This window comes from Platalea leucorodia, assembly GCF_965183815.1.
Source record: "Platalea leucorodia genome assembly, chromosome: 9".
NCBI lineage: Eukaryota > Metazoa > Chordata > Aves > Pelecaniformes > Threskiornithidae > Platalea > Platalea leucorodia.
Window position 1 is genome coordinate 28,174,761 of NC_138831.1, and position 24,667 is coordinate 28,199,427.

General features: G+C 49.1%; 1 protein-coding gene across 1 annotated transcript; it reads right to left on the reverse strand.

Annotated features, from left to right (window-relative positions):
• Positions 1-1,134: 1,134 nt before the first annotated feature.
• SORD (sorbitol dehydrogenase) lies at positions 1,135-21,905 on the reverse strand (the record flags this gene model as incomplete). The annotated part of the gene is made up of 9 exons (XM_082321298.1): positions 1,135-2,287; positions 4,011-4,132; positions 4,978-5,153; positions 11,987-12,052; positions 12,550-12,668; positions 15,100-15,259; positions 17,400-17,564; positions 18,279-18,312; positions 21,846-21,905. 9 exons carry the CDS (start codon positions 21,903-21,905, stop codon positions 2,122-2,124), a joined length of 1,068 nt encoding a protein of 355 aa, XP_082177424.1. The 3' UTR covers positions 1,135-2,121.
• Between the last annotated feature and the right edge of the window lie 2,762 nt (positions 21,906-24,667).

The window sequence follows — 24,667 nt, forward strand, 5'->3', positions numbered from 1 at the left end:
GCAGTAGGGTCTCATTCACCTGGAGACTTGCAATACTTGTGGCATAGTGCTGGCCTTGCTCCTGTTACAGAGTATTTACGCCAGCCCACTGGGAAATGGGTTAAACAGGAGTGTTTCCCCTGCACTGGTGATGTACATGGGGTGGAGGAGGGGATACAGATTTGAGCCCAGGCACAGCCCCATAGACTGTGTTGTACCAGGCTCAACACTCCCAGCAATGCCCCGATGATGGCAACAACCCCCAGCAAGACCTGGAACAGGAGCAAATTGCAGCCAAGGAGCCCAAAGAGGTTGAGCCATGGGAATAGCTTCAGCCCTTGAGGTGCTGAACAGCCCCCCAACTGCAGGGAGTAGCTCTACATTTCACGGTAATAACAGGGTCTTGCAATGGCCAGTGGTCCCCCCAGCCATGCCAGTGGGGCTCCCCCCAGCACAGGAGTCAGGGGTCAGGAGAACCCCACGGCACAGCAAGAAGCCTCGGCTCACCCCTACTGCCAAAAGCTGGGCAGCCTTGCCTTCCACACCCATCACACACCCTTCAGCAAGGTGCCTTTTAGCAATTTTTGGATGGGCTCTGCTAACACCACATCTGATTACAGCACCAGGCTCCTGGGTAGGTTTTACCTGGTCAGGCTGACACATTAACAACTCAGTTTACTCTGAGCAGTACTTTGCTTCTCCTTCCAGCTACAGGAAGTTCCCCGGGGTTATCTCTTAGCCCTGTAAAACACAGCACGGACTTCTACCTCTGCCAAGATTAACTTAGTCACCTCTGCAATAAATACAAGCTTTGACTTGCAAGCAGTTGGGTCATTTAAGGTTTCATGGTCCTGCCAGCACTGAGCTCGCCTGCAACCTGGCAAGACCCAGCAGCGCAACAGCCCAGGGGTCTGCACAGTCCCCAGGGCCCAAAGCCAGAGACCCCTTCAAACCACCCACCCAACACTTTAATGGACACAGACACATCAGGTAGGTAGCATTTATTGAGGAAAGTTGAGTACCGGCCCAAGAAAGGGACGATCGCCCAGTATTAAAATTAACGTGACTGTAATCAAAGATTAGATTTTGTTATCTGCAACCTGCTACCTCACTAGTACCTTGTTCATAGCTCACAAACTCAGCAGTAAGGCCTGATATCCCCAAAAAGTTATGGTTCATTTGCAGTGGTAAAACCTTTGAGTGATGTTGTCTCCTCACTTCTCACCTGTGCTTCCCTCCATGCTAAAAGCGAGTTGTGCCCTCCAACTGCAGCCCCTCCTTGGGAGCCACATAAGGACAGGGCTCTCTGCAGTCCCAGCTGGAGACAGGACAGTTTACCTGCAAACACACTCCAGCCTGCTCTGCAGAGGTCGTTTCTACCCCATGGGGAGCTGCCGGGGTGGGCTTACACAGCAGATATGGTCCCAGCCAGCCTCCAGACTATCTATTCCAAAAAAGCCCTGACCTCTAGGCTTTGGGCCCGCAGTTTGCTATTTGCAAAGAGCATGGAGAGAATGACCTGCATGTGCAGATGCTTCCGGCAGAGAGGGGCTGGACAGGCTTTGTTCCACAGGCTGTTACAGTCCCTTTGCATCCCCAAGGGAAGGTGCAACTGGAAGGCAGAGTATTCACGTAGGGCTATCCCACACCCAGGGACTGCCACACAGCAGTAAGCACAGCCCCAGGGCAGTGCTGGGGCAGGAAGGAGGAGCACCAGCCCCTCTGTCCTCACTTCACCCATGTGGCTGGTGACACCCTTCCGCAGTGCATCCACACACACAAACCCCAGAGCCACGCAGGTGGCTCTGCCTCATACACGCAGAGAGACCCAGGATCTTCTGTGCGTGGGGTCTGCCAGAGAAGAACCATGTGAACCATTGTCTCTAACCAAACAGTGGCATTTTGATTCAAACTATTCCCTATTGGTTCTCCATTTGTAATTACCCATTAATACTCTAATGGTGTATCCCTCAGTGCCATTCACCCTCATTATCATTTGATTTTCTAGCTCTATTACAAAGCAGCGCCTGCATAAGCTGACTGTGTAAACATGCAACAGCCATACATCAGCCTCCTGCGGCCTCATGCTTTGCATCTCAGGCAGGCGGTGTAACGGGGAAGAGGACCAGGCACTGTAGCATCTCAGGGGTTGTGGTCAGTGGGGTCACACTTCAGCATGACTTTTACCCCCTCGCCCCTCTTGGTGGTCTCGAACGCCTCAAGAGCCTTTTCCAGGGGGAAGCGGTGCGTAACCAAAGGTTTGACGTTGATCCGCTTGGATGCAAGCAGGGCAATTGCCACAGGCCACCTGCAAGGGAAATGGAGAGGAAGAGATGAGAGCAGTCACCAGTTTGGAGCCCCAAGGAAAGAGCTTGGAGGAGCCTGGTTTCATTACAGTAATTTCTTCAGCCCAGGCAACCAAGGAGAGTTTTGCCCACAAACAATCTTCCAGAGGGGAAACCTCATGCATCAGGCATGGGACGTGGGACAAGCCAACTGCTTTGGGCTGTTGAGCACCAAGAAGGCAGGCCCTGCTATACACAGACAGTTGGTGGTGCTTCACCCTCAAGAGGCTGAGCAAGTGAAAATCACAGGAAACAACTATACATCTGAAGCATGGAATGAAAAACAAAACTGCTGTGTGACACTCTTTTCTTGCCCTGCCTCCCTGCTTGCAGAGTGATCACTCCGGAGTTCAAACTCACTGACTCGGTGCAGGGAGAAGAAGGGAAAAGTCTCAGCCAGCTTCCAACCTCGTTTGGTGGAGACTCATGCAATTTCATTGCCTTGCTGCTCCATTTGAATGGGCCAAATTAGAGTGATGGGGATACAAAGGAATGCAGCAGCTAATCTAATTCCCAAATCATCTGCTTAAAGACATTTCTCATTTTAAGAAGGAGCTTAACTACATCTCATAAATCCTTCCTGGAAAACCACCTCTACAGACTAAGCACAGATTCTTGCTCTGCTGGGAAGAAACTACAGCTCTGAACACAGCAGAAACTAGGCTGCCAGTGTGCAATGCTGGGTCTCAAGCCCTGCCCAAGGAGAACAAGACCAAAGAGAGAACAGCTGAGCTCCTCCTGCCTTCAGGGAGAGGCCAGCCTTCAGTACACTAAAAGATGTGCCTGTCCACAGGCCATGCAGCTCAGTTCTCCACAGAGAGCCCACATGCCTTCAAACTGGCTCCAGATATATCTTCAGCTCCAGCAAAATGATGAAAACTAAACACGGCTCTTGCTCATCCAAGCATTCACTGATCACAAGACTGACAACATGATTTCCTTCCAAGATGAGTGGGTACAACCAGCAAGGCTGTGTATACACAGCTTGACACAGGATGAAGTGCTTGGCATTTTGACTCTTTGCCCAGAATTATGATTCCCCGTACCACTTGCCTCAAAACTGACAATGTAACAGTTAGGAAGGTGGACACCAGGAGGCAGCCAGCTTTTCACAAAGCAGTGTCGGGGGACAGTGCCAGGCCAAGTTGCTGCTTAGAGATCTCCCACCACAAGGGGTTGAAGCAGCTAAAAGCTGTGCGTTCCCCTCTGCCATGCCATGAGCCAGCACGCTTGTGGACAAGCCAACCTCCTCCAAAACACTCCCAGCACCTGGCCTTCCCTTTATACAGGACATGAGTTGAAGGCACAAATGTTAATTTTGATTTTTTTTTTTCATTTTGGCCCGGTTGGTTACAGCACAGTAAGCGTTTGTTGGGTCTCTCTCTTTCTTTGCACCAAATGCTGCATGAAATAGGACAGCGGGACAACCCAACTGGCTGCTTTTGCTGTGGTCAAGTTTGCAGTGCAGGACTCTTCTGGGAACCAAGACAAAAAATGCAAGACACATCAGTCACACTGTCTGCACTAGAGCGCTGGTATTTCAGAGTGACATGAGGTTTAACCAACTGTAATGAAAACTAGCCTTTTCCACATCCTCTCTCCTTGTGGAAAGCAAGAATTTCTTAAGGACAGACTTGCTTAAGGACAGACTTGGAGAAACACCAGCCCACCCTGCACAAGACTCACGTGTTGCAGTAGCGGAATATCCCCCGGATATCCACTTCCCGCACAGCAGCATTCACGATGGGCACAGTGACCATCTCAGGCCCCAGACCCACCAGCACCAAGGTCCCACCAGAACGAGTGGCCTGGAAAACAAACATACAAATATGTTATATTTTGCAAAAAAACAGTCACCAGAGCCTACACAGAGGTCTGTAAAAAAATAAAGCCACACTTTGTGGCTGTAATGGACTGTGCAGGGCACAGTGGAGGAGCCAGGGGAGAGGGAGGATGCTGCCAGGAGCCCATAAGAATGAAACATGCAATAAGCAAGGCTTATAAAGCAATCTTTAAAAAATCCCTGAAGGGTTTTGGTATCTAAATCTCATTCTGAAAAATGACTGGCACTTAGGAGTACGAAAAGTACTTTCAGATTTGAATGGGAAAGATGTAAAACTAAGAGCCTGATGCTCCACTGGATTTTCTCTTTTTGCAGCTTGTCCCATTCGTCTCCTGTCCTTTCACTGTGAAACTGTGCACTACCTTCTCCACATCCTCCCGTTAGGCAGTTCAGGACAGCAAAACATCCCCTCCTTAACTGCTTTCTTCACCTGCTGGAATTAATTTTATTAATTTTTCTCCTTATTTGGACATAACTTCAACTTAATGGAAGATGCTGCCCTACTTGTACCAGCTGCCTGACGCTGCTGCGTAGCCATGCTTGGGTTTCGGGGTCTTACTGTAGTCTCTTTGGTAAGTGGTAAAGCAACTGAGCATCAAATCAAACAATTATCTCCATGCTGTCTGCAAAGATGTTAACTCTTTAATTGTCTCTCTCAGTTTGCTGTCTAACGAGCACCTTCTCTCCCCCCCACCAAGCCCCTTGAAATTAAACACTACGGGAGCGAAATAACCGTCATTCACTGCTGTGTCCCAGAAAGAGGAAAGCCAATGCCATCACTGGTCCACCCTGGGGCCAAGTGGTACTCACATAAATGCCAGCCTGGATGCAGGCCTGCACTCCTGTACACTCCACAGTTATTTCGGGCATGCAGCCAAGCAGACTTTCCACTTTGGAGGCCACCTCCTGTGGGGTCTCATTTTTTACCTGAATGGTGAAATCTGCCCCCACCTCCTTAGCTTTTTGCAGGCGAGAAGCAGATAAATCTGGAGAAAGACAAAACAAGTCAATAACAGGAGGATTATATGAAGCAGAAGGGGAGCAAGAACCTGAGCCTGCAATCTGCTTCCTACCCCCATCTGATGTCTCAACAGAGCCACCTTCTTTGGTGACCAGCTATCTCAGAAGAGAAGGGAGTATTTGTTACACAGTAGGAGAAGATGGAAAGCTCCAGCCCACTTGTACCTTCTCAAGAATTTATGTAGACCACCCAGACCAAAGGGCTTCCCACTCTTGATGTAAGTAGGCCACCATCAAGGAGCCCTGATGGAAGCACACTCATCTGGGGTCTGAACATGCATTCACAGGGCAGCACACAACCAGGAAAGGAAAGGGTCTACATTCCCTCCCTCAAATTCATGCAGCCTTCAGTGACGAGGCAGGGAGGAGACCTGCTCACTTTTCCAGGCAGGAAGAGAAGGACAAGCAATGGGGACAATGTAAATACTCAGGAGATGCCAAAGGCTTGAGGGTGTGCTTCAAAGAGGTTAAAGTATAAACTCACAGACAAAATCCAAACCATGCAAAGCAATGTCCAAATGAAGGAACAGCTGTCACTGCTAGACACGAGGGGTGTCTTCTGTAAGAACACCAGTCCATAGATCTCCCAATTTCTCTTTGGTACTGCAGAACATCGAGAGTGTGCCAAGACAAAGAAGGCTGCCAAGCTTAACTCCCAAGGGCACGCACATTGATGCAGGAACTGCAGCAGGAACAGCCGTGGCCAAGCACTGGCGAGCTGCTGTGCGTGCCCTGGGCTACTGCACATTGCTGTCCTGATGCTCACCGCAGAGCAGAGGAACCTCAGTGCAGGCAAAGGCAAAAGGCAGCAGGAAGGCAGGACAGACAGGGCAGCACTGACCTACACTCGCCCTGTTTGAACAGTGCAGTTGTATCTTACCAAAACTGCCACTGTCTAACCCTGCACTGCCCAGTGCCTCTCTGGCCATGAAGCAGCTTCACTAATTCATGCAGGACCATAATCCACTAGTGAAAAAGGACTGTAAAAAAACACGTTATACACACGCTCAGCGAGTTAACCTAGGGAGGAGCCTACAATGAGGCAAAAAAACACCACTCACTTTTGCATTTTCCTTCCCTGGCTCTCAAAATGATTTGCTATTGCTCACACTCTCAAGGATATCTCTCAAAGGGCACTAGGAAGAGGCAAGGTTGCTCTGACCTTGCACCCTGATGGCTCAGAAATCACCTGGCTATGGATAGCACAGCACTGAGAAGCTTTTCTGGCAGGAGACATCAGGCTCAGAGGATTGTTAATGTGGCTATTTCACTTCTAACGATACCGGATGAAGGCAGATCACGAACTCTCTGAGGGCTTCCTCAATGAACCATCAGCAGATGCTTTCAGCCAAGCAAACTGCAGAATGCATTAGTTGGCAACACTAAGTGCGTCCCTGCTGTTACAGACCTTTCCCATCCTTTTACCCTCCTTGTAACAGCACTAGAGGCTGCTGAGCATCTCTCAAGGCAGTTTCTGCCACAGATGAATTAGCAGGCAAGCCCATAAGAAAAAGGGAGTGGATCTGGTAATATGGTGGACCTCGGATACCCCATTAACACAGAGCAACAAAGCTGGTGATGATAAATGTCTGTGAGGGCGTGGCTTTACTCTGGTACCTCTTGACAGCGCTATAAATATCTTTTGAAGATCCATAAAATGGTTTGTACCATGGAGCAAGCTGCCCTGGCAGGTAGCCATACTGTTTGTCTCTTCTCTTCCATGTCCCCCAGAAGAAAGTCACCCACCCCTCTCCAGGCACCACTGGTGACCAAGACACCTCTGGAGATGAGGAGGTCGACAGCAGAAAAGAGGAGTGGCATTTCCCAGACATAAACAGCCTCTTTGCCTTGCACTGAAGCAGTGGTCTACAGGGGCTTGTGTGTTGGCACTGGAAAAGACATCCGGATTGAAGGAGGATGTAACAGCCAAGATTTCCTACACCCAAGACTGAGGGGTGGGCAACGTCTCCTGCCACAGGTACTAGGCTTGAAGACTCGGAAAATCATGCCTTTGCCAGGGGCACACTTGTCTCCAGGACACACAGCATACTCACCACAAAGAAGAAAATACTGCTCTCACCAGGACACAGTCTTCAGAGAAGTCAAAGATGGGGGCAGGGGGGAAGTATCAAGGGAAAAGAGAAGGAGGACAAGGCCACTGCTCTGACATGAGCTGCTGTGACTCAGCCCCAGCGCTGGGAGGAAGCCAGGGCAGAGGACCTGCCCTGCCCATCACGCAGTAAATGTGACATTACTTACTGCCAGGGCAGGTGATGGACATGCCCCCACCAGTAGTAGGAGGGCTTGGGATGCCTGGTGCGGGCACACTCACCAAAATGAGCACCTAGGAGAGCTGTGGAGGGAGTTTCAAGAAGTGAGAACAAAGAGTAATAAAATGCAGATGAAGGAGGAAAAGCCAAGGCTGAAAAGTAAGGGCAGCATCACCCTGGAAGCCTTGACAGGGTTCTCATTCCTATGGCTGCAGGAGGCATGAGTCATATCTGTCCATCCCAAGCTCTGATTGTTGGGCCTCAGGCCGTGCGTGCAGTCATGCTTGACCCTCTGCTAGCAGTGCTGCACTCAGAGACCTCCCAAGCAGCAAGAGTTGCTATTTTTGAGGCACCTGAAGAGTTAAGAAGCACTTCTGCCTGGCATGGCTGGTGTCTCCCAAATCTCAGTGTACCGCAAGACCATAAGGGCTCAAAAGTGCTCCCAGCAATGGACCAAACTCCCCACAAAGTGCCCTGCTCAAAACACCAGTGTGCAACAGATACAGCTGGATTCAGCTGTTTGTAGTATCTGCCCACTCACTAATGTACTCTATACTGTCTCTCTGGCAGAAATACATCCAGAAGCAGTGTCCTGGAGCAACAGGAGAGACAGGCTGTCCTGTCAGCCAACGCATTTCAAACTGGCCACAAAAATTGCTCTCAGGCAGGAAAACCCCACACCGCTCCTATAGTTGGCCTCTGGTTTGCTGACCTGCTCAAGGAAGTCCTCGCGTTGGAGAGGCATACAGGATGTAGCAGCAATACTGTCAGACCCATCAGAACTGCGATAACATCTTGGTACACCTGGCCTAAGTGCATCATCATTAAGCACTTACTGAAGCTGACAGATCTGCAGGTTATCAAATGAGAAGGTTATCATATTGTTTAGAGCTCCAGACATTTGTGAGTCTTGAGAAGGACCAAGTCATTCGGATTTTAAACCTTACTGTGGCTGAACCCCACACAACTCTTGGGAAACTGGTCAATTATACAATTAAAGGGTTGCATCTTGCCTCTAGTCAGAAATTTGTTTTCACTTCCCAGCCACTGGAGCTAATTAAAGTTTTGGCTGCCAGACTAAGAGCAGCCCATTCTTGCTCACACAGAAGTTATCAAATTAGATTTAAGCTTCTCGTGACATTTTATGAGCCAACTTAGCAGGCAAATATTCTTGAAGCTCTCCAACTTCCTATGTTGATCTTCTTTCACAAAGGAGTTGAACTCTGTCCAGTTATTCATCTTCCCTGACCTTGACTTCCAGGGTTTCTGGAGGCACCGGCACCCAGGACTTCAGATTTAGATAGCACAAGGAGAATAGTTTCCCTTAAGTAGGAATTACTAAGTATACCTTTAGTGACAGAGTAAGGCAAGACAGCCCAACACCGCCATACGAACAACCAAACTGTCACTTCACTTGCTGAGGAATAAGGCTGCTCTTTTACATGCCTCTAAGGAGAAAAGTAGCTTTTCAGAGCAACAGCAATGTGCACGGCAAGGCAGAAGGACAGGAGAAGGTTGCCCGTAAATATCAATCACACCAACTCAGCAGCGGAGTGGAGAAAGCCATACACCTTAGGGAAGAGTAGATGAGGACCCATGAAACAAACTGATCTTCTGCACCCAACTGCGGTCCATTAAATACATCAAACACCACCACCCTCCGCCAAAAGGGAGAACACTAGTCTGCCAGGAATAAAGCACTTCAGGGAGAAGAGCAAAGGTTAAGCACTAATACCTTTTATCAGGCAAGCTGCCTTATCTGGGAGGAAAGGCAAGCTTTGACACACACAAACCTTTAGAAGGGTAGGGCTGAGCATTAGTCTCTAGCTACAGTGCCAGCTGCTCTCCGGGAGTCCCAGAGAAGGGACAAGACCCCTCGGCAGAGACATAACTTTCCAAAATTCGTTGACTCCACATGTGCCAAAGACACCCACCACAGAAGCTGTAGGTGGTGAGTCCTCTCCAGGTCAGGAGAAAGCTCTTCTAGGTATTTCTACAGTTGTGTGCAGCTTGTCAAAACAAACACAAACATTTAAAGCCTTAAGTGCTGCACAGACAAAGCTCTTCACAGACAAACACATCATAAAATCTCCGGGCAATGAATTCAAAGAATCTGGTAGCAAAGTACAAGAGGGCCTTTGTGGGCAGACAGGCACCTCACATGCTCCTAAAACCGACACAAAAAGCAGTTCCTTGAGAAGGGCAGCAAAATCCCCAGCGGCAACAAGCCAAACTAAACCCGTTCCTCAGTTCACATCACGTACAAATATTTGACTAGGGACAGCACCTCCATGGGTGTCTCTGAGAATCTCAGCCAAACACCTCTTAGGTGGAAGATGTCTACAAGTTACAATCATTACCTCGGCCAAAGCATAAAGATAAGAAGGGGTTAATTCCATGTAGCCGAGCTTGCTGACCCTACAAACCCGGTACCAAGAACTTCCTATGGCCACCTGAAGCCCTATGGTACATGCTATACAGACCTGCTTGCCAAAGGTCCCCAGGAGCAGTCTACAGGCAGAGACAACAGCAGCTCCCAGTGTTACAGGGCAGAATACACCCAGGCAGGACCAGGAATGGGGCAGAAGGCTGAACCAGCTCCCTCAGCCCCACCAACCCCTGCCAGCTCACCAAACCCTTCCCCACGCAAGGACTGGGTCACCCACCAGTCCCTGCACCAGCTCAGCTTGGCAGCAAGGTTCCTCATATGTAATTCAAGAGGCAGAGTTGCTTTTCCGGCTATGCAAACATCATCCTCAAATGACAACGCTTTGCAAAATCTAAACCCTGGACTGATCACGTCCACCAAGCACACGCCTGCAGGGTGAGGCCAGTAGAGCAAAAAGTGCCCTGGACTCGTCAGCAAGAGGATTTAGGGAGGAGAAGGCAATAATCTGCCTTAGGTTTTGATATGCTACTGAAGAATGTTTCCACAAAGGCAAGAGGGTGGGACCTGAATTTTGTCTCTCAACCCGAAGATGGAAACACAGTAATAGAGAGGTCAAAAATACAGCTGGCCCAAAGTGTAGGAGGTGGAGTAACAGCCTTCTGAAAGGTCCATGTTGGGTCTTTGGCCCAAAATTGCTGCAGCAACCCATGCTCGTTGCCTAGTCGTACCTGTAACTGCTCCTCCCAGCCACCACTGCTCAGAAGGATCAAAGAGTAGTGGAAAGACCACTTCCAGGCCCCGTCCAAATCCCAGCTGAAAATTTCAACCAGGGAACCTCCTGAGGTTACTCCAGCTCTCACTTCTTCTGGGCAAGCTACACAGAGAAGAGCCTGACCTTTGAGGAGAGGTGGAGGGAGCTGGGCTGGGTTAGCAGGGCAAAGAGAAGGGGGATCGAACAGCTATCTGGAACAACCAGAAGATGCTGCAAAGACGATGGAGACTCATTTCAGTTGTTGCAGAAAATACAGGGGGAAATACCTACAAATGATTGTTTGTGAGTGGACCGCAGAAAAAGTTTCTTCATTAGGAGGTGGTGCTATCCTGGAGTAAGTACCCAGAAAGGTGTGATCTCCATCCTCAGCAGTTTTCCAGGTGCAGCTAAACAAAAACATGGCTGCAAGCAGCAGTGGACTAGAAACCTCCAGGACACAGTTATGCAAGGAAGGCCCATTTCTGAAATGCAGGGACCCTGAAAAGGTCATTTCAGTCATTGCGGATAATCAGTGGAAAATGAAGCCCCCCCAGTAGGACAGCAGAAAGAAGGGCAGCAAAAGAGAACTAGAGAGGGACAATGTGGTTGGACACAGAAAGGACTGTGAAAACACATGTCCAGGTCATCACCTAGCACTACAAGAGAACAGAAAAAAACCTGCTCAGAGCAAACCTCCAAGAATAGCTCCAAACAGGGTATAAAATACGCTGTGTTGCGGGGTCTGCACGACTTGGTGAAGATTAGAAGCCGATATAATCAAAGTCTATAAACACTACAGGGAAGATGAAACCTGATCCTCAAGGCTTGATCTATGAGCCAAAGGCAAAACACAAAGTTGAAGTCAGAAGAGCTCAAATCGGGGGAAAAAAAAAAAAAACCAGTCAGTGATCAGAGGCACCAGGAGCAAGTGGAGCTTCTGTAACTTGGAGCTCTGTCATACAGATGCATTGCCTCTTCACAAAAGACCTGCTCAAAGGCTGAAAAAGGTCTCTAAGCTTCATCCAAGAACCACCCATTAGCCTCTTGTTTATTCTCATTGAAGCACTGTAGCTACTCCACCTGCACAACTTGTTTGTGCTAGGAAGCAGAAGTTATTACCCTGGTCCGATAACCTAGCAGAGAAGCACCAGTTGCAACCTGCACCTTCTTACAGATCCCATTTAGTGCAAAGATCAAAGTCTTGTCCTGGGAATGAGGCATCTGTTACGATTCCCTCCAGACAGGCACGCTACTACTCCATTCATGAATAGACTTTGCATTGGCCTTGGGCTGCCTTCTTCAGCGGTTACCTTGAAGGAATAATGTGGAACTAGTCAAAGTGTCATATTGTAGGAAACAGGCACACTCTTAAGGGTTAAAAGGACTTACCCGTAATTACCACAGTTGCTGCACCCATCATCTTAGCAACAAGCACGTTAACAAGGCCAATTGGTCCTGGGTACAAAGGGGAGAAAGAGAACATATACAACTGCCAGACAGCACCAGCTGTAGGCTCTGAACATGCCCAGAGCTTAGCATGTTCCTAGGCTCAAGGAGGCTCCGACTGTGTTTCCAGGTGGGCAGCTCTGGGATCACAGCATCACCACGATCCCAGGGCAGTGAGACCAGCTGCTGAGAGAGCAGCTATTGCTAAACAAGGGACTCTGCAAGGAAAAAGGGACTTTCTGCAAGGAAAACACCACCTGCTCCTCTGCGCCCTCGAGCTGGTAGGCTCAGCACGCCCAGACACTGCACTTTGCATTTGGGCTACTCAAAATGCAGCACTGTAGTGCAGCATGGGCAAGGACAGCCTCAAGGTCCCCCTTGGCATCCCTGTAACTCTGCCATGACCCATGCTTACAGCAGAGCCTAGAAGCCCAGCCTGCACCCTGTCCATCCCCATCCATGCTGCGGCAGGCAGAGAACCCAAGGACTAGATATGTTCACCATACCAGAGCCAGACACAAAGACTTTGCTTCCCAGAGTCACTCCCGCCCTTTTGCAGGCGTGGATTCCCACCGAAAGGGGCTCGATAAGGGCTCCTTCTTCAAAGGTGACATTATCTGGAAGCCTGCAAGAACAAAACACAAGCAACAGTCACCAAAGAGGTTTATGAGGGTGATGAGGAAAGCTGTGACACTCGAGGACCAAACATGCATCTAAAATCACAATGGCAAAATACACTCTCACCGTTGGTCTGAGAAATGCAGGGCTGGAAGGCGTTTCAAGAGGTTATATTGCCTCCTTCCCTCCTCTGAAGCACCATCAAGTACACCTAAACCATTTACCAGTGAGGTTTGCCTAAGCACCAAACACAGGGATCCACAAACTTCCCCACACCATCTCTCCAGTACTTGGTGAGTCAACCCTAAAACTCCTTTGCCGCTCATTTCCTTTGGAATAAACCCCACAGTTGCGTATGCACCACCTCGAAGGCTGCCCTATGGCTGGGACCCATCACTAAGCTCCCAGACCCTTCACCTGGGTTGAATCATTCAGCTCCACACTTTTAGAAAACATCTTGCTGCCAATGGTGATGCCACATAAAGCAACGGCAGCCAGATCCAGGTCTCCCTATCACGCCCTGGATGTCCTCCCCTGATGCACCAAGTGCTTCAACCAGTAGACTGGTCCCAGCAGTCAGGGAAAATGTGAACAGTGAGTACAAAACACCTTTTGGACAGAAACAGCACTGTAGTGCAGCTAGCGCAAGTGATGGAAAAAAGCAGAGGGGGGTGAAACCCTTCTGAACTGCTGACAGAAATAAATCCCAGCCCCACAATGCAGCCCTCCAGAAAGCCACCAGCGTGGTCTCTCACATAGCGGGTGATGGGAGCTGTGCCTGTGAGGAAAGTCTTTCTGACAGCCCTTGGAAGCTTGAGGTCAGATCTCAGCCAACACGAAGACAAAGTAATGGAAATGACAGTTGTGGGAAGGCAGCTGTAAGATGTCTATATGTCCCTTATCTCCAGGAGGCACTGAAGGGCTGACTCCAAAAGTTCGGTTGTCTGAGAGTTTGGCATCACATTTGCTCCTACTGGGTCTGGGTACAGCCCCATCAACAGGGAGGGCAGCTTTGTGGCACAATCCCACCCCAATCAAATTACTCAGAGTACCCAACACAGGGTCTGTCCACCTGCAGAGGGACAGACAACACCTGCCCAAATACCTGAGAACCCACTGAGCTCAGCCATCATCTATTCTTAGCAAATCTGTGCTGGCAGAGTGACTTCATGCCAGCGAATCTGCTCTGCATCAGATGGCCACGGCATTGTTGATTTGGACCTGGGAGCACCAGATCCAGGCTTCGCATTTCACAGCTTAATAAAAAAAAAAATTAGCCAAAGTAATATTTACTCAAATTGGAGAAAAAAGCAGATCTCCGCCTGGAAGAAGACAGCTACAAACCAGTCGCTTCCTCTCAAGCAAAAACTTGTGATGTTGTCAGAAAATATTATTCTAACAACACACAGGAAATCAGTGATAGCAGGTCTGGACAGTGAGAAATTAGTCCCATCCAGACCAGCATTTCATCCTGACAGCAGCTGCTTGAGATCTGCTTTGAAAGGAGCTTCCTGCCCGAGGACTCTCGTGAGAAGAGCATTCAAGTGCCTCCTCCCAACTGATTTGATCCTGAATGCTTCCTCTGCAGACACCAAAGATCAATCCTGAGGACATTCCTGCTCATGGAAGTACCAGCTGCACACAGACTGAGAAAGAACAAGCTCCACAGGTAGACCTGTCTTAGGGGGCCACTACCTTAGACTATTTTTAACTCCTTGTGTAAATGCGCTTATGTGGGTAAAACATTGCACAGGTTTATTTGGGTTTCTAGTGTATTTGCCAGAGTACTTAAGCACAGACTTGTTTTTAAGCAAATGTGTCAGTCCTGCCACAATTAAGAACATACTCAAGTTTGCTGAACTGGATATGGAAACAGATGTGTAATGCTGGCAGCTTAGTGGGGCCACTCAGTGCCACACAAAAAAGCAGCTTAGCAGGGACACTGCTTTCTGTTCCTGTTCTGCTCTAAGTAGGATGACTTTGTTTCAAATGACAGAGCGAGGTGTCAGCAGTCAATGTGGTGCTTCCTGAAAAGCAGCACTATAGCTAGCTCAGCTCAAAGAATCAGACCTTCAGGCACCATCCTAAGAAGGCCAAGATATAAAAAGACAGCAGAAAAGAAACCAAGAGCAGGGAGCAAAAGGGAAAAGGAAAATAATTAAAGAGTAAAGCAGTGGTGACATTCCAGGAAACGTGCAAGAAATGTTTGTTTATGTCTGGCACCAGAGGGGATAAACTGCACCTGCCTGACAAACCCGTTGCAAAGTGGCTGCCATCCAAGCCTTATACATGTTATTTATGGATCAGAAAGCGATACAACCTGCTGTGTTCAAGTAAAGAGTGTTCACTGCAATACTCAAAAGGGCCAAGAGGCAATTGCTTCAGCTAATCCCCCCCAAGGGAGTACATATTTCTCTGCAGGGGGGGCACCGACTAACTTGTAGCAGTAGCCGGCACTGTGCTTGTAGTAGCGGCACAAGTTCCCATCATCAGGAGGCGTCGCGCAGAAGAAGATGGTTGGAGACAGGTTATAGCGGCCAGTTTTGCAGAACTCATCCATTTCTCTTGGGACGCCGGGCTCAATGGCCACTCGATCACCTGCCAGGGTGAAAGCAAACTGTGTTACTTGGGAAGAAGGTGGGCACATAGGTATGAGTAGCACTGAACAACCACGGAAGACAGCATGACACCCTGGCACAAGAGAAGCATGAGGAACATCTGCTAACTGAGGAAGATCATGCTGCACGCACCAGGCAAGTTCCTAACACTTCCTTCATGGCGGACTCATATCCAAGATCTTCACAGTTACTTGAAAAGAGCTGGTGTTTCAGAGGCACAGACACAGAGCAGATGGAAGCTCAGTCACATACAACCCTCTCTCCAGCTGCCTTGCACTCAGCCTTAGTAGATGAAAAGGCAGCCCTCACCCCAGGTAATCGCATGGTGACCAGAATTTTTTCAGAATCTGTAGTAACTGGAAGAGGAAATAATTAGGACAAAGCAGGTGAGCTCTGCTAGCCACCACACTGCCAGCTGGAAACAGCTGTTCCTTGGGAAGGGAGCTCACAGTGCAGAAGCACATCCAGGAGTGAGGCAGGACTCATCAGGGAACAGAGACATCTTGATGCTACAATGGAGCAGCGCAGACTGCTGGAAGGACACATGCTGCAGGACAAAGAATAATTATTTAATTGCAATCACGAGGCAGGATGGACTAAAGAAAACAACTGTGTGACCACAGTACAACTTGCAAGTACACAAGGGACACAAGACAGCCCATTTTATCTGGTAGAGGAAGCCAGCCAAAGCCAAATCTCTCTGCAAAGCTCCCCACCAACAGGCTTTCAGTCAGTGACAAGCAGGGGGATGGATCGAAGTAAAGAGCCATCTAGCCCACTCCACCACCTGTGATATGGCCAACAGGGGATGTCTGGGGGTGAGAGGAGCAGGACAAGCACATACTGAATGTTCTCCCAGCCTCCTATTATATTCAGCTGTGGGGCCTCCCAAGCTGCATGTGCTTTCTTTATTAGGTATTTAGTCGAGGGTATTTAGTAACCCTCGACAATTTCTCTTCCACCTTCCACCATGTAAACTTTTAGCATCCATGTCATCCTTTGCCAAGGAGGCCTGCAGGTCTGCTACATCTTGGGTGAACGCTGCACCTGGCTTCCACTGTCCCTTACTCTTATATTGGAGGAACCAGAGAACAGGTAACCTTTATGTGCCCTCTCCCTGCCCTCCATGAGCCTTCAAACCTGTGTCACATGTCCTTGAGCTGTCTCTCCAGCTCCTAGCTCAAGTTCCTAACTTAGTCATTTGTCATAGAGACGCTGCTCCACATCTCATCATCTCCTTGTCTTCCTCTGAAACTTCTTCACTTCTTTTATATCCCTTTGGAAAGGAGGAGACTAGAACAGCATGCAGAGCTCCAGATGTGCAACGATGTCCTCTGATTGAGTCTCTGTCCCTTTCCTAACACTGATTTGCGTTTTTCACCATTACTGAGCCAACATTCCCATGCAGTGTTGTCAGAGCCAAAGGTCTCACTCTTCAGCAGTGATGGTGAGTCCATCATTTTAGATACGAAGCTGGGTTTGTTTCTTCTGTCATGGACACCACTTTATGTTTATCTGCATTGGATTTCACCCACATCTTATTGCCCAGGCACCCTTAAGGTCTCTCCGTAATTCTTGCTAGCTCTCCCGTGTCCTCTCCACCCTGCCTAAGTTGCTATCATCAGCAAACTGCAAAATTCACTGCTTAGCCCATTTTCTAGGACATTCATGAGCACAGCAAACTGTAGAGGTCACACCACAGGGCCTGGTACCGTGCCTTAGTGACCTCTCTCCACTGCAGGAGGCCATTTGCTCCTTCAAGAACACACACGGTGAAGAAACATTAACAGCAGGTTGTTGGTAAGAGCAACGCACATGGTTTCTGAAGCTTTATCTAGCTTCTTCAAAAGGCACTGTGTACCAGCATACGCCCTACTCTGCATTAAAATAAAATCAGACCAGCTCAAGGTATCCCAGGATAAAGCATACCTAAGAAATACCATAAACTACAGTGGTCAAGCTGGGTGATTAATAGCACAGTGACACTCTTGGAAGGACAAAGTCACAGATCACAACATCAGATAAATTTACCTAACAAAAAAGCACCGCCTGTTATCAACACATTCTCAGGAACTGATTAGCAGGAAAACAAATAAAAAGACAGTTTTGATTCCAATTACCTGGTTTCAGATGAGTCACTCCTGATCCCACTTTGATGACAGTCCCAGAAGCTTCGTGCCCCAACACCATGGGGTCCTTCACAACAAAATCCCCTATTCGACCATGCTGCCAGTAGTGAACATCAGACCCGCAGATCCCAACAGAATGCATCCGCAGGAGGACCTCTGCCAGAAAAGGAAGAAAGGTTCCTTGTAGAAAACCTTAGCTTCTCGGGCACTGGGAGAGCGACACGTGTACTGTCCCTGTGCCCCACAACAAAGGCCAAGCCAGCATTGAAACAATCCGAATTTACTAGCATTAAATAAATGTACCAGAATTGCACATGCATGCATTAGGATGGATGGCATACTCATGAGACGCCTGCTGAAATACAAAACCATACAAGGGTTTACAAATCAGGAAAGCTTAAAATGTGATAAGACCCCTGTCAACAAAAGCTAATGCAATCTAAGAAGGGCGTGACTATTACTGGAGCAAGAATAAAAGAGCAAGTCCATTCAATTTTTCCTTCTCCCTAAGCTATGATTTCAGCCCTGGAGAGTTAGTGAATCAAATTTCTATCAGCCCATATGCCTAGCCTATTAATATTCAGTCCTGCAATAAGATCATCTGACATGTCCCAAGAGCTGTTTAATGTGAAATACACGAACTGATGAAACAGGAAGCAAAAAAAGCCAGATAAAGGGGTGTATCTGTGACTGCTCCAGCTCTTCTTTGCAAGTGGAAATGCAGCATTATCTGTTGCAGTCACACTTTTTTTTTTTATACTTTCTCAGAAATATTTTATCTCTTTATAATATCAAGGAGCGACACAAGAGAATGAAAAAAGAAAGAGATTAGTAAACAAAGCAGACAGAAGCAGTCATCTGTAGACCTACCATTGGGACCCGGTTCTGGGATCGGGCGGTTTTCCTATGGACAAAAAGAAAACAAAAAAGCATTCAGCTGCTTGTGCATGGCCATGGAAATACTTCGTGAAAAGTCAGTCCAGGTTAGCTCAGGTAAATCCGTAAGCAGATCAGGTTTTTGGTTCTGTCTGCTCAGTAAGACATTGTTGTGCAACGAGGAGGGATATAAATGTGCAGTCCCCACTTCCTCCCTAAGCTCACCTCATTTTGCTTGCGCAGTGGAGTACTGTGGGCATCGAGTGAGCACACAGCCAGCTTGTAAATCCACTCTCCAAACCATTTTGCAGTAACTTCCCCTTCCCTGCCCAGACAAGAGCCACATACTAAACTTTCCTGCCCTGGAACAGCCTCAAGTTTCAGCTGAATCCTTCAACCCACTGGCTGACAAAAAAATTCACCTTCTGTAACCAGGAAGATTCTAAACCACCTAATTCTATAAAGCGTTAATACTGCAGTGTTTATATTATGATGATGATGATGATGATGAATATTTTTACTACATAATAATAACTCAATGTATAAATCAATTGTAAACATTACTGTACATCACATTTAAAGTCACATCCTCTTGTAATTGGCATGACACCTCTTTATGGGATGAATGATAAAACCAGAATTATAAAAGTAGTCACTTGGCCCCAAGTCACCCTTCAACCCAAAAGGTCTGCAGGCCTTTTGCCTTCACTGAACTCCCTCTTGATGTTTTACAACATCAAGACAGTATGATACCCACCTAGCACCCGCCTCTAGGATCATGTCTCTAAGAGAAGCCCCACTAAAGTAGTTAGTGCTAAAAACGAACTCTTCATAATCCATTTGCTACTCGTATTTTCATGCATCTTAGACCCCTTTACCCACAGCCCAAAATAGGGACAAGACCTTTGAACAGAGCTCACACAGTTCCTCTTCAAAAATTTGGTGCATATACATTAGTGAGCCCACGGCTGGTTATTTCTCCTTGCGAGAGCATCTTCAGTTAGCAAGAAAACTGATCTCTGGATTTGAGAGATGAGCAATCACTTCATAGCAGTCCTCCACATATTAGCTTCCCCAGTTAGAAGCTGCTATATAACAACAAACACAAGATTTTCTGCTGCCCTACTGCAGAGAAAGCGGGGTATCCCTTCCTGCTTTTGGGGAGCACTGTTTTGCGTTTTAGCTAATTAAACACATTCTCAATCCCAGTATATTCCTCAATTCGTGCCTTGTACTTCACCAATCTAAACATCACAAAAAGAGAAATTCTGGAAATACATTCTCAAAGCGCTGCTCTGTTAAAATACCTGCTGAATAATCAGTGCTTTAAGTGGGCAGGATGGCCCAAATTCTGTTGAATGGAGTGCAAATCAAAGTACAACCCAACTGACTGAAATTTTCAATGTTCAGAACTGTATCTGTATTTTTTCCTATGTGGGGTGTTTGTTTTGTCCTACTAAGGACACAGCCCAGAGCATTATTTTTAAAAGAAGTTGATCTAGATGTCATCTCTAATATAGAAAATGCCCAATAAGCATGCAATCTGGTAACACATCAGAGGTACAGACCACCTCAGCTATCTCAAAGGGACTGAACAGAACAGTCCATGGTGAGAGATAAAGCAAGCCAACTTCTAGCTGAAAATGTATATGTTGCATTCCTCAGCCCAGAAAAAAACAGCTGTGCCAAAAAAGAGACATCGTGGTGGAAAGTGAATCCTCCAGCCTTATTTGTAGAAAACAGGGAGTGACCAAACTGGAAGATCCCAAAGTATGTCAGGACGCACGTTCTGCTTACTGTCCATTGTTCAATGAGAAGTTCAGAGACAGCACCTGGTGCAACTGAGGGTGTGAAGGAAATGCAGCAAATGTTTTCTGTGAAAGGAGACATATAAAGAGAGGATATGGTACATGCATAAAAAACAATAAATCCTCAAGTGGCAGCAAACGTGAGCCTGTGGCAACCACTTAAGGTCAAGAGGAGAGTCAACAAAAATGAAGCCAAAACATTTTCGCATAAGGCAGGTCAGCTATTGAAGTCATGGTGACTCTCCCCAAAGGAAACACATCCACAAGAATCAAGAAGGGTGTGGGAATTACGGGGAAGATGATCTCATCTACCTTTAGGTATCAATAATGCAGATAACTTCAGATTTCACTGCCTAGACTCCTTACACAATCAGTGGGGCAATGCAATGAGTGCCATTCACATTGTGGCAAAGAAACTTCAAAGAAGCCCAGGAGGATCACACTCCGAGGAGCTGCCACGGGAGCACTGATGACTACCTCCAATGTCTCCAACAGTGTGAATACCCCAAAGAAAACTCACGCATCTGGGTGTAAGCCAGTTTAGAGACCTGCAACATAGATAGGATGGAGCCAGCATCCACTCTCACAAGTCTCATACACCTTTCTAAATCTCAGGGTTTTGGAAACACTTTCTTGAACCAGAGGGCCCGTGTCAATTCTCACTCACTGTGGCGATGCCTTTTATTTCTAGTAGAAGTCAAGCTGCACATGCTTCTACTGAAACTGCGGTTACATCAAAGCCACACAGGAATCACCCACACGAACGTTGCTTAGCCTTTGGCATGGGTCGCTTAAGCTGTGCAGGAATGGTAAAATATCAACTGCTTCCCTGATAATCATCCCCCAAACAAGGTGCTGCAGGTATCCAAAGTCTGTGTATTCGTAAGAGCTCTCCTGCCAGAACTGTTTGTACAGAAAACTGCCTGTCCACGTTTGCCCATGTAAATCTTCCTTCCCCCATCTGCCACTTGCCAAACAGGCAAACAAATCTCCAGCAGCACCACAACGATTCAGCACCCAGGAACATCCAAGCATTCGCAGTCACAGAAGCAGAATCTGTCTGAAGCACTGACCGTAAATAAAAGTCCCCCTATCAATGAGGGTACTCCAGCATAAGCACAGGTGTGACCCGGGGAGCTGCTCCCCTTGAACCCTCCTGCCTGCTTCTCACTTGGGCTCTCAGGAGCCCGAAGAAGCCACAGTCACCCTCCATTCCTGCTTTCTGGAAAGGCCTTGCTCACGGGACTGTCTGCCGAACAGCACCCACTCCCCATCCCCTCCTCCTCCCCGCACGCACCCAAGAGGGGCTCGGGGGGCCCTGAGCCATGGGGCAGCCTCGAGCTTTGGGCTCCCCGCGCCCCGCCTGCCCCACGGGTCAGCCCCCCTCGAGCATGGGGGCAGCCGCTGCCCTTCCCCGCTCCCAGCCCGGGGCCAGTTGAGCTCACTGACCCGGCACCGGTCCGGGGGGCCGGGGGGGGGCGGACGCCCCCCGCCTCGGTGCCGGGGGCCCAGCCCCAGCGGGCTCCCGGCCCCGCGGGGAGCTGTCTGCCGGCGCGGCGGGGCGGCCCGGCCCGGCCCGGCCCGGCTCCCCCCCACCCGCGCCCGGGCCGCGCTGCGGGGCCGCCCCCCGCCGCCATCCGGCTCGGCCGCCCCGGGCCTGCAGCGCCGCCGAGCGCGGCCCCGCTCGCGGCCCCCTCCGCCCGGGCCCCGCCGAGCCGAGCTGAGCCGCGGCCCCGCTCCCCCCGGCCCGTACCAGGCGCAGGTCCCCGGCTCGGTGCACCACCACGGCCAGGTTCTGCCCCGGCGCCGCCATGGCTCGGCTCGGCTCGGCGCGGCGCGGCTGGGCTCGGCGCGGCGCCCGGGTCCAAGGGCCGGCGGGGCCTCCCGCGGTGGGGCCGCCCCTCTGCCCCTGGCCGCCCTCCGCCACAGGCCCGGCGCCGCCCCCGCGGCACGGAGCGCGAGGCCTGGCCCCAGACCCCGGGCCCAGGCCCCGGCCGCAGGGCCCGGGTCCCAGGCCCGGCCCGGCTGGGCCTTCCTCAGAGGGTGTCCACAGCCCGGCAGGCCGCAGCGTTGGGCGTCCGCAGCCCTCCCTGGGCACTCACAGCGCCTGGGGAGCAGCTTCAGCTGGGGGCCCACTGGCTGCCCTCCCTGCACCCCCACCCCGCCCAGACACGGCTTGGGCAGGGACGCAGCGGTCCCGGTGTTTCAGAGCGTAACTGGGTGCCACCAGGCACCTTCTCACGTCGCGTCCGCCCGGGTGTGTGCCACTTCTGTGCTAAATGGAGCGGTTTGGTTCATCCTGCCGCTGGTGTGAAGCTGGCGTCAATGCAGCACTGTGCGCTTTGTCTAAAATTCAAAATGCAGGCCCATGTGCTTGCCTGGACCCAACCAGACACAGCATCGTTGGAATGTGGATATGTCAGCTGGGAGAATGGCTTATTGGGAAAAAACTTGAGATTACGGAGATTCTGGGTTTCAGGAATAAGAGGTTTTCTGCCCAAGATCCTTGGCTAATGGAGTTGGCAAAGATCTCAAGGTTATCCTCTCCAGTGCTCCGTAAGAGTAGTCTGAAGCTGAAAGCTTTCTGAGCTTGACTTCCTTGGAAAAATAGAAAATGTACAGGATATGTCATAGAAAGTTGCCAAAACCAGCTAAAAATACTTGCACTTGAATATTATTGTTTCCTCCTGCTTGCATGAATGGGAATATTTATGAATTTGCTGTCCTTCTTGCAAAAATGTTTCACCATCCAGGCGATGAGGACTGATGCATTTCTTTTCTCCCGATCAGTGTCATTACCTGTAATGCTTATCTGAGCTGCAGTCAGCATCAAATTAGTGGCCATGAGCCGCCTCCGTGGTTACTCTGAGGGCAGAGGAAGGAACGTGTGTGTGAGGGAAGCTGTGACAAAATGCCTTACTCAGTGTTTACACAGCAGTGCAATTCTTGCCGCATCCACTGCCTCAGTGGATGAATCAGGAATAGTTACATTTCTGCAAATTATGGAAAGACGAGGAATGGCTGTCTTTTCCTGGGCATGCTCATTTTCTCAAGGAATCCTTTTGTGCCTCTCCTTTTTGGGACATATTTGCAGCTAGCCTCCAAACTTGACTTGCTGTGGAAATTGTCTGTGGTGTTCTGTCTGCATCATAGCTTGGAAGTCACTGTGAAATCCCAGAGCTCTGCCAGCAACAGTCAGCCTGGCCCTTTGGCTCCATAAATCTGAAGAAACGCTGGAGGCACATACTTGGGGCTTAGCTGAGAACTTGGGGCTCAGCTGAGAACTTGGGGCTCTTGCTACAATACAAGTCCTTTGGGTCACAGGGGTCATCTTCAGCTCCCACAACACTAAATCTCGCTCTCCTGATGGACCCTCTTCCCTAATATTGCTGATTTTCAGATAAAACCCTGAATAAGTAGAGTTGCCCAGAATTAAGCATGTCTGGGGATGCCCAGGAAACTGGTCATTCCCATGTGGCCTTATTTCTCCTTTTCTCAAGGGAAATTTTTCACAGGCTCAATGTTTGCCTCAGATAATTTCTCTCCATTTGAAACTACCTCCGTTTCTTGGGGCACAGTTGCCCATTGCAAAAGCAGTGCTGGCTTCTTGCATGCTGCAGCACACACTGAGATTTCCTCTGTGTGCATCAAACAGATCAGGCCAAAGGCAGGTGTGTTGGGCAAGCCAAAAAAAATGTGTGTTTCAACTGCCACAGGCTTTGTCGTGCTGCAAAAGTGGCTTCTGTGCTGCTTTGATCTGCTTTTGCGCACCAGGGGATGCTCTGAAGAACTGAGCCTCTGGCTGCTGCTGTGCCCAGGGTGTCACTGCCTTGATGGGATGGGGTGGCAGATTTAAAGTGCTTTGGTTCTGTTGTCTTCTCTTCCAGGAAGAACTGATGGTGCTGACTCTTCTTCTCAAGGCACAGTGATGCCCTTGGCCAACACGGCCTTGTGGCCAGAAAGCCTCTACTCCTGCCCTGCAGGAAGATGGGGAGGAAGATGGTTCCTTGCCAGCATTTGGGCAGACAAGTGGGTTTTTGTTGGGGCAGGAGAACTGGTTTCTTCAGCTCTTCTGCTCCTCCCTACCATGACTGTCAGCACTGTGTCTTCAGTTTCCTCCCCTTCTCCTTCCCACTTCCCTTCTGGATCCGATCCACTTCACATCCATCTGTGTTTTCTCTGCCGGTATTTGCTGCCTGACAGCTATCTATCTCCAGCGTGCAGACTGGGTCTGCTCTTGCTTCAAGATCACATGGACTTCACCAGCTGCTACAAGTCCTCCGAGGTCCTTGTTTAAAAGAAGTTTTGAAGCTCTTGCCATGGTCCATTTCTCTTTGTTTGCCTTCAGCACTGCCTGGCAAGCTCTTTTGACTGCCAACCAAAGAGAGCTCTAAACAAAACATACTTAGGACTTAGTTGCACATTCATTTCTTTTTCTCTTACGCTTATGGGCATCCAACTTTTATTGACCGCAGAGGTCATTCACATTGCTTCAAGCACACAATAGCGGTGCTATAAAGATCATGTCATAACCATAAGCTGACCTTGCAAAACAATCCTTATTACCAGAACAAT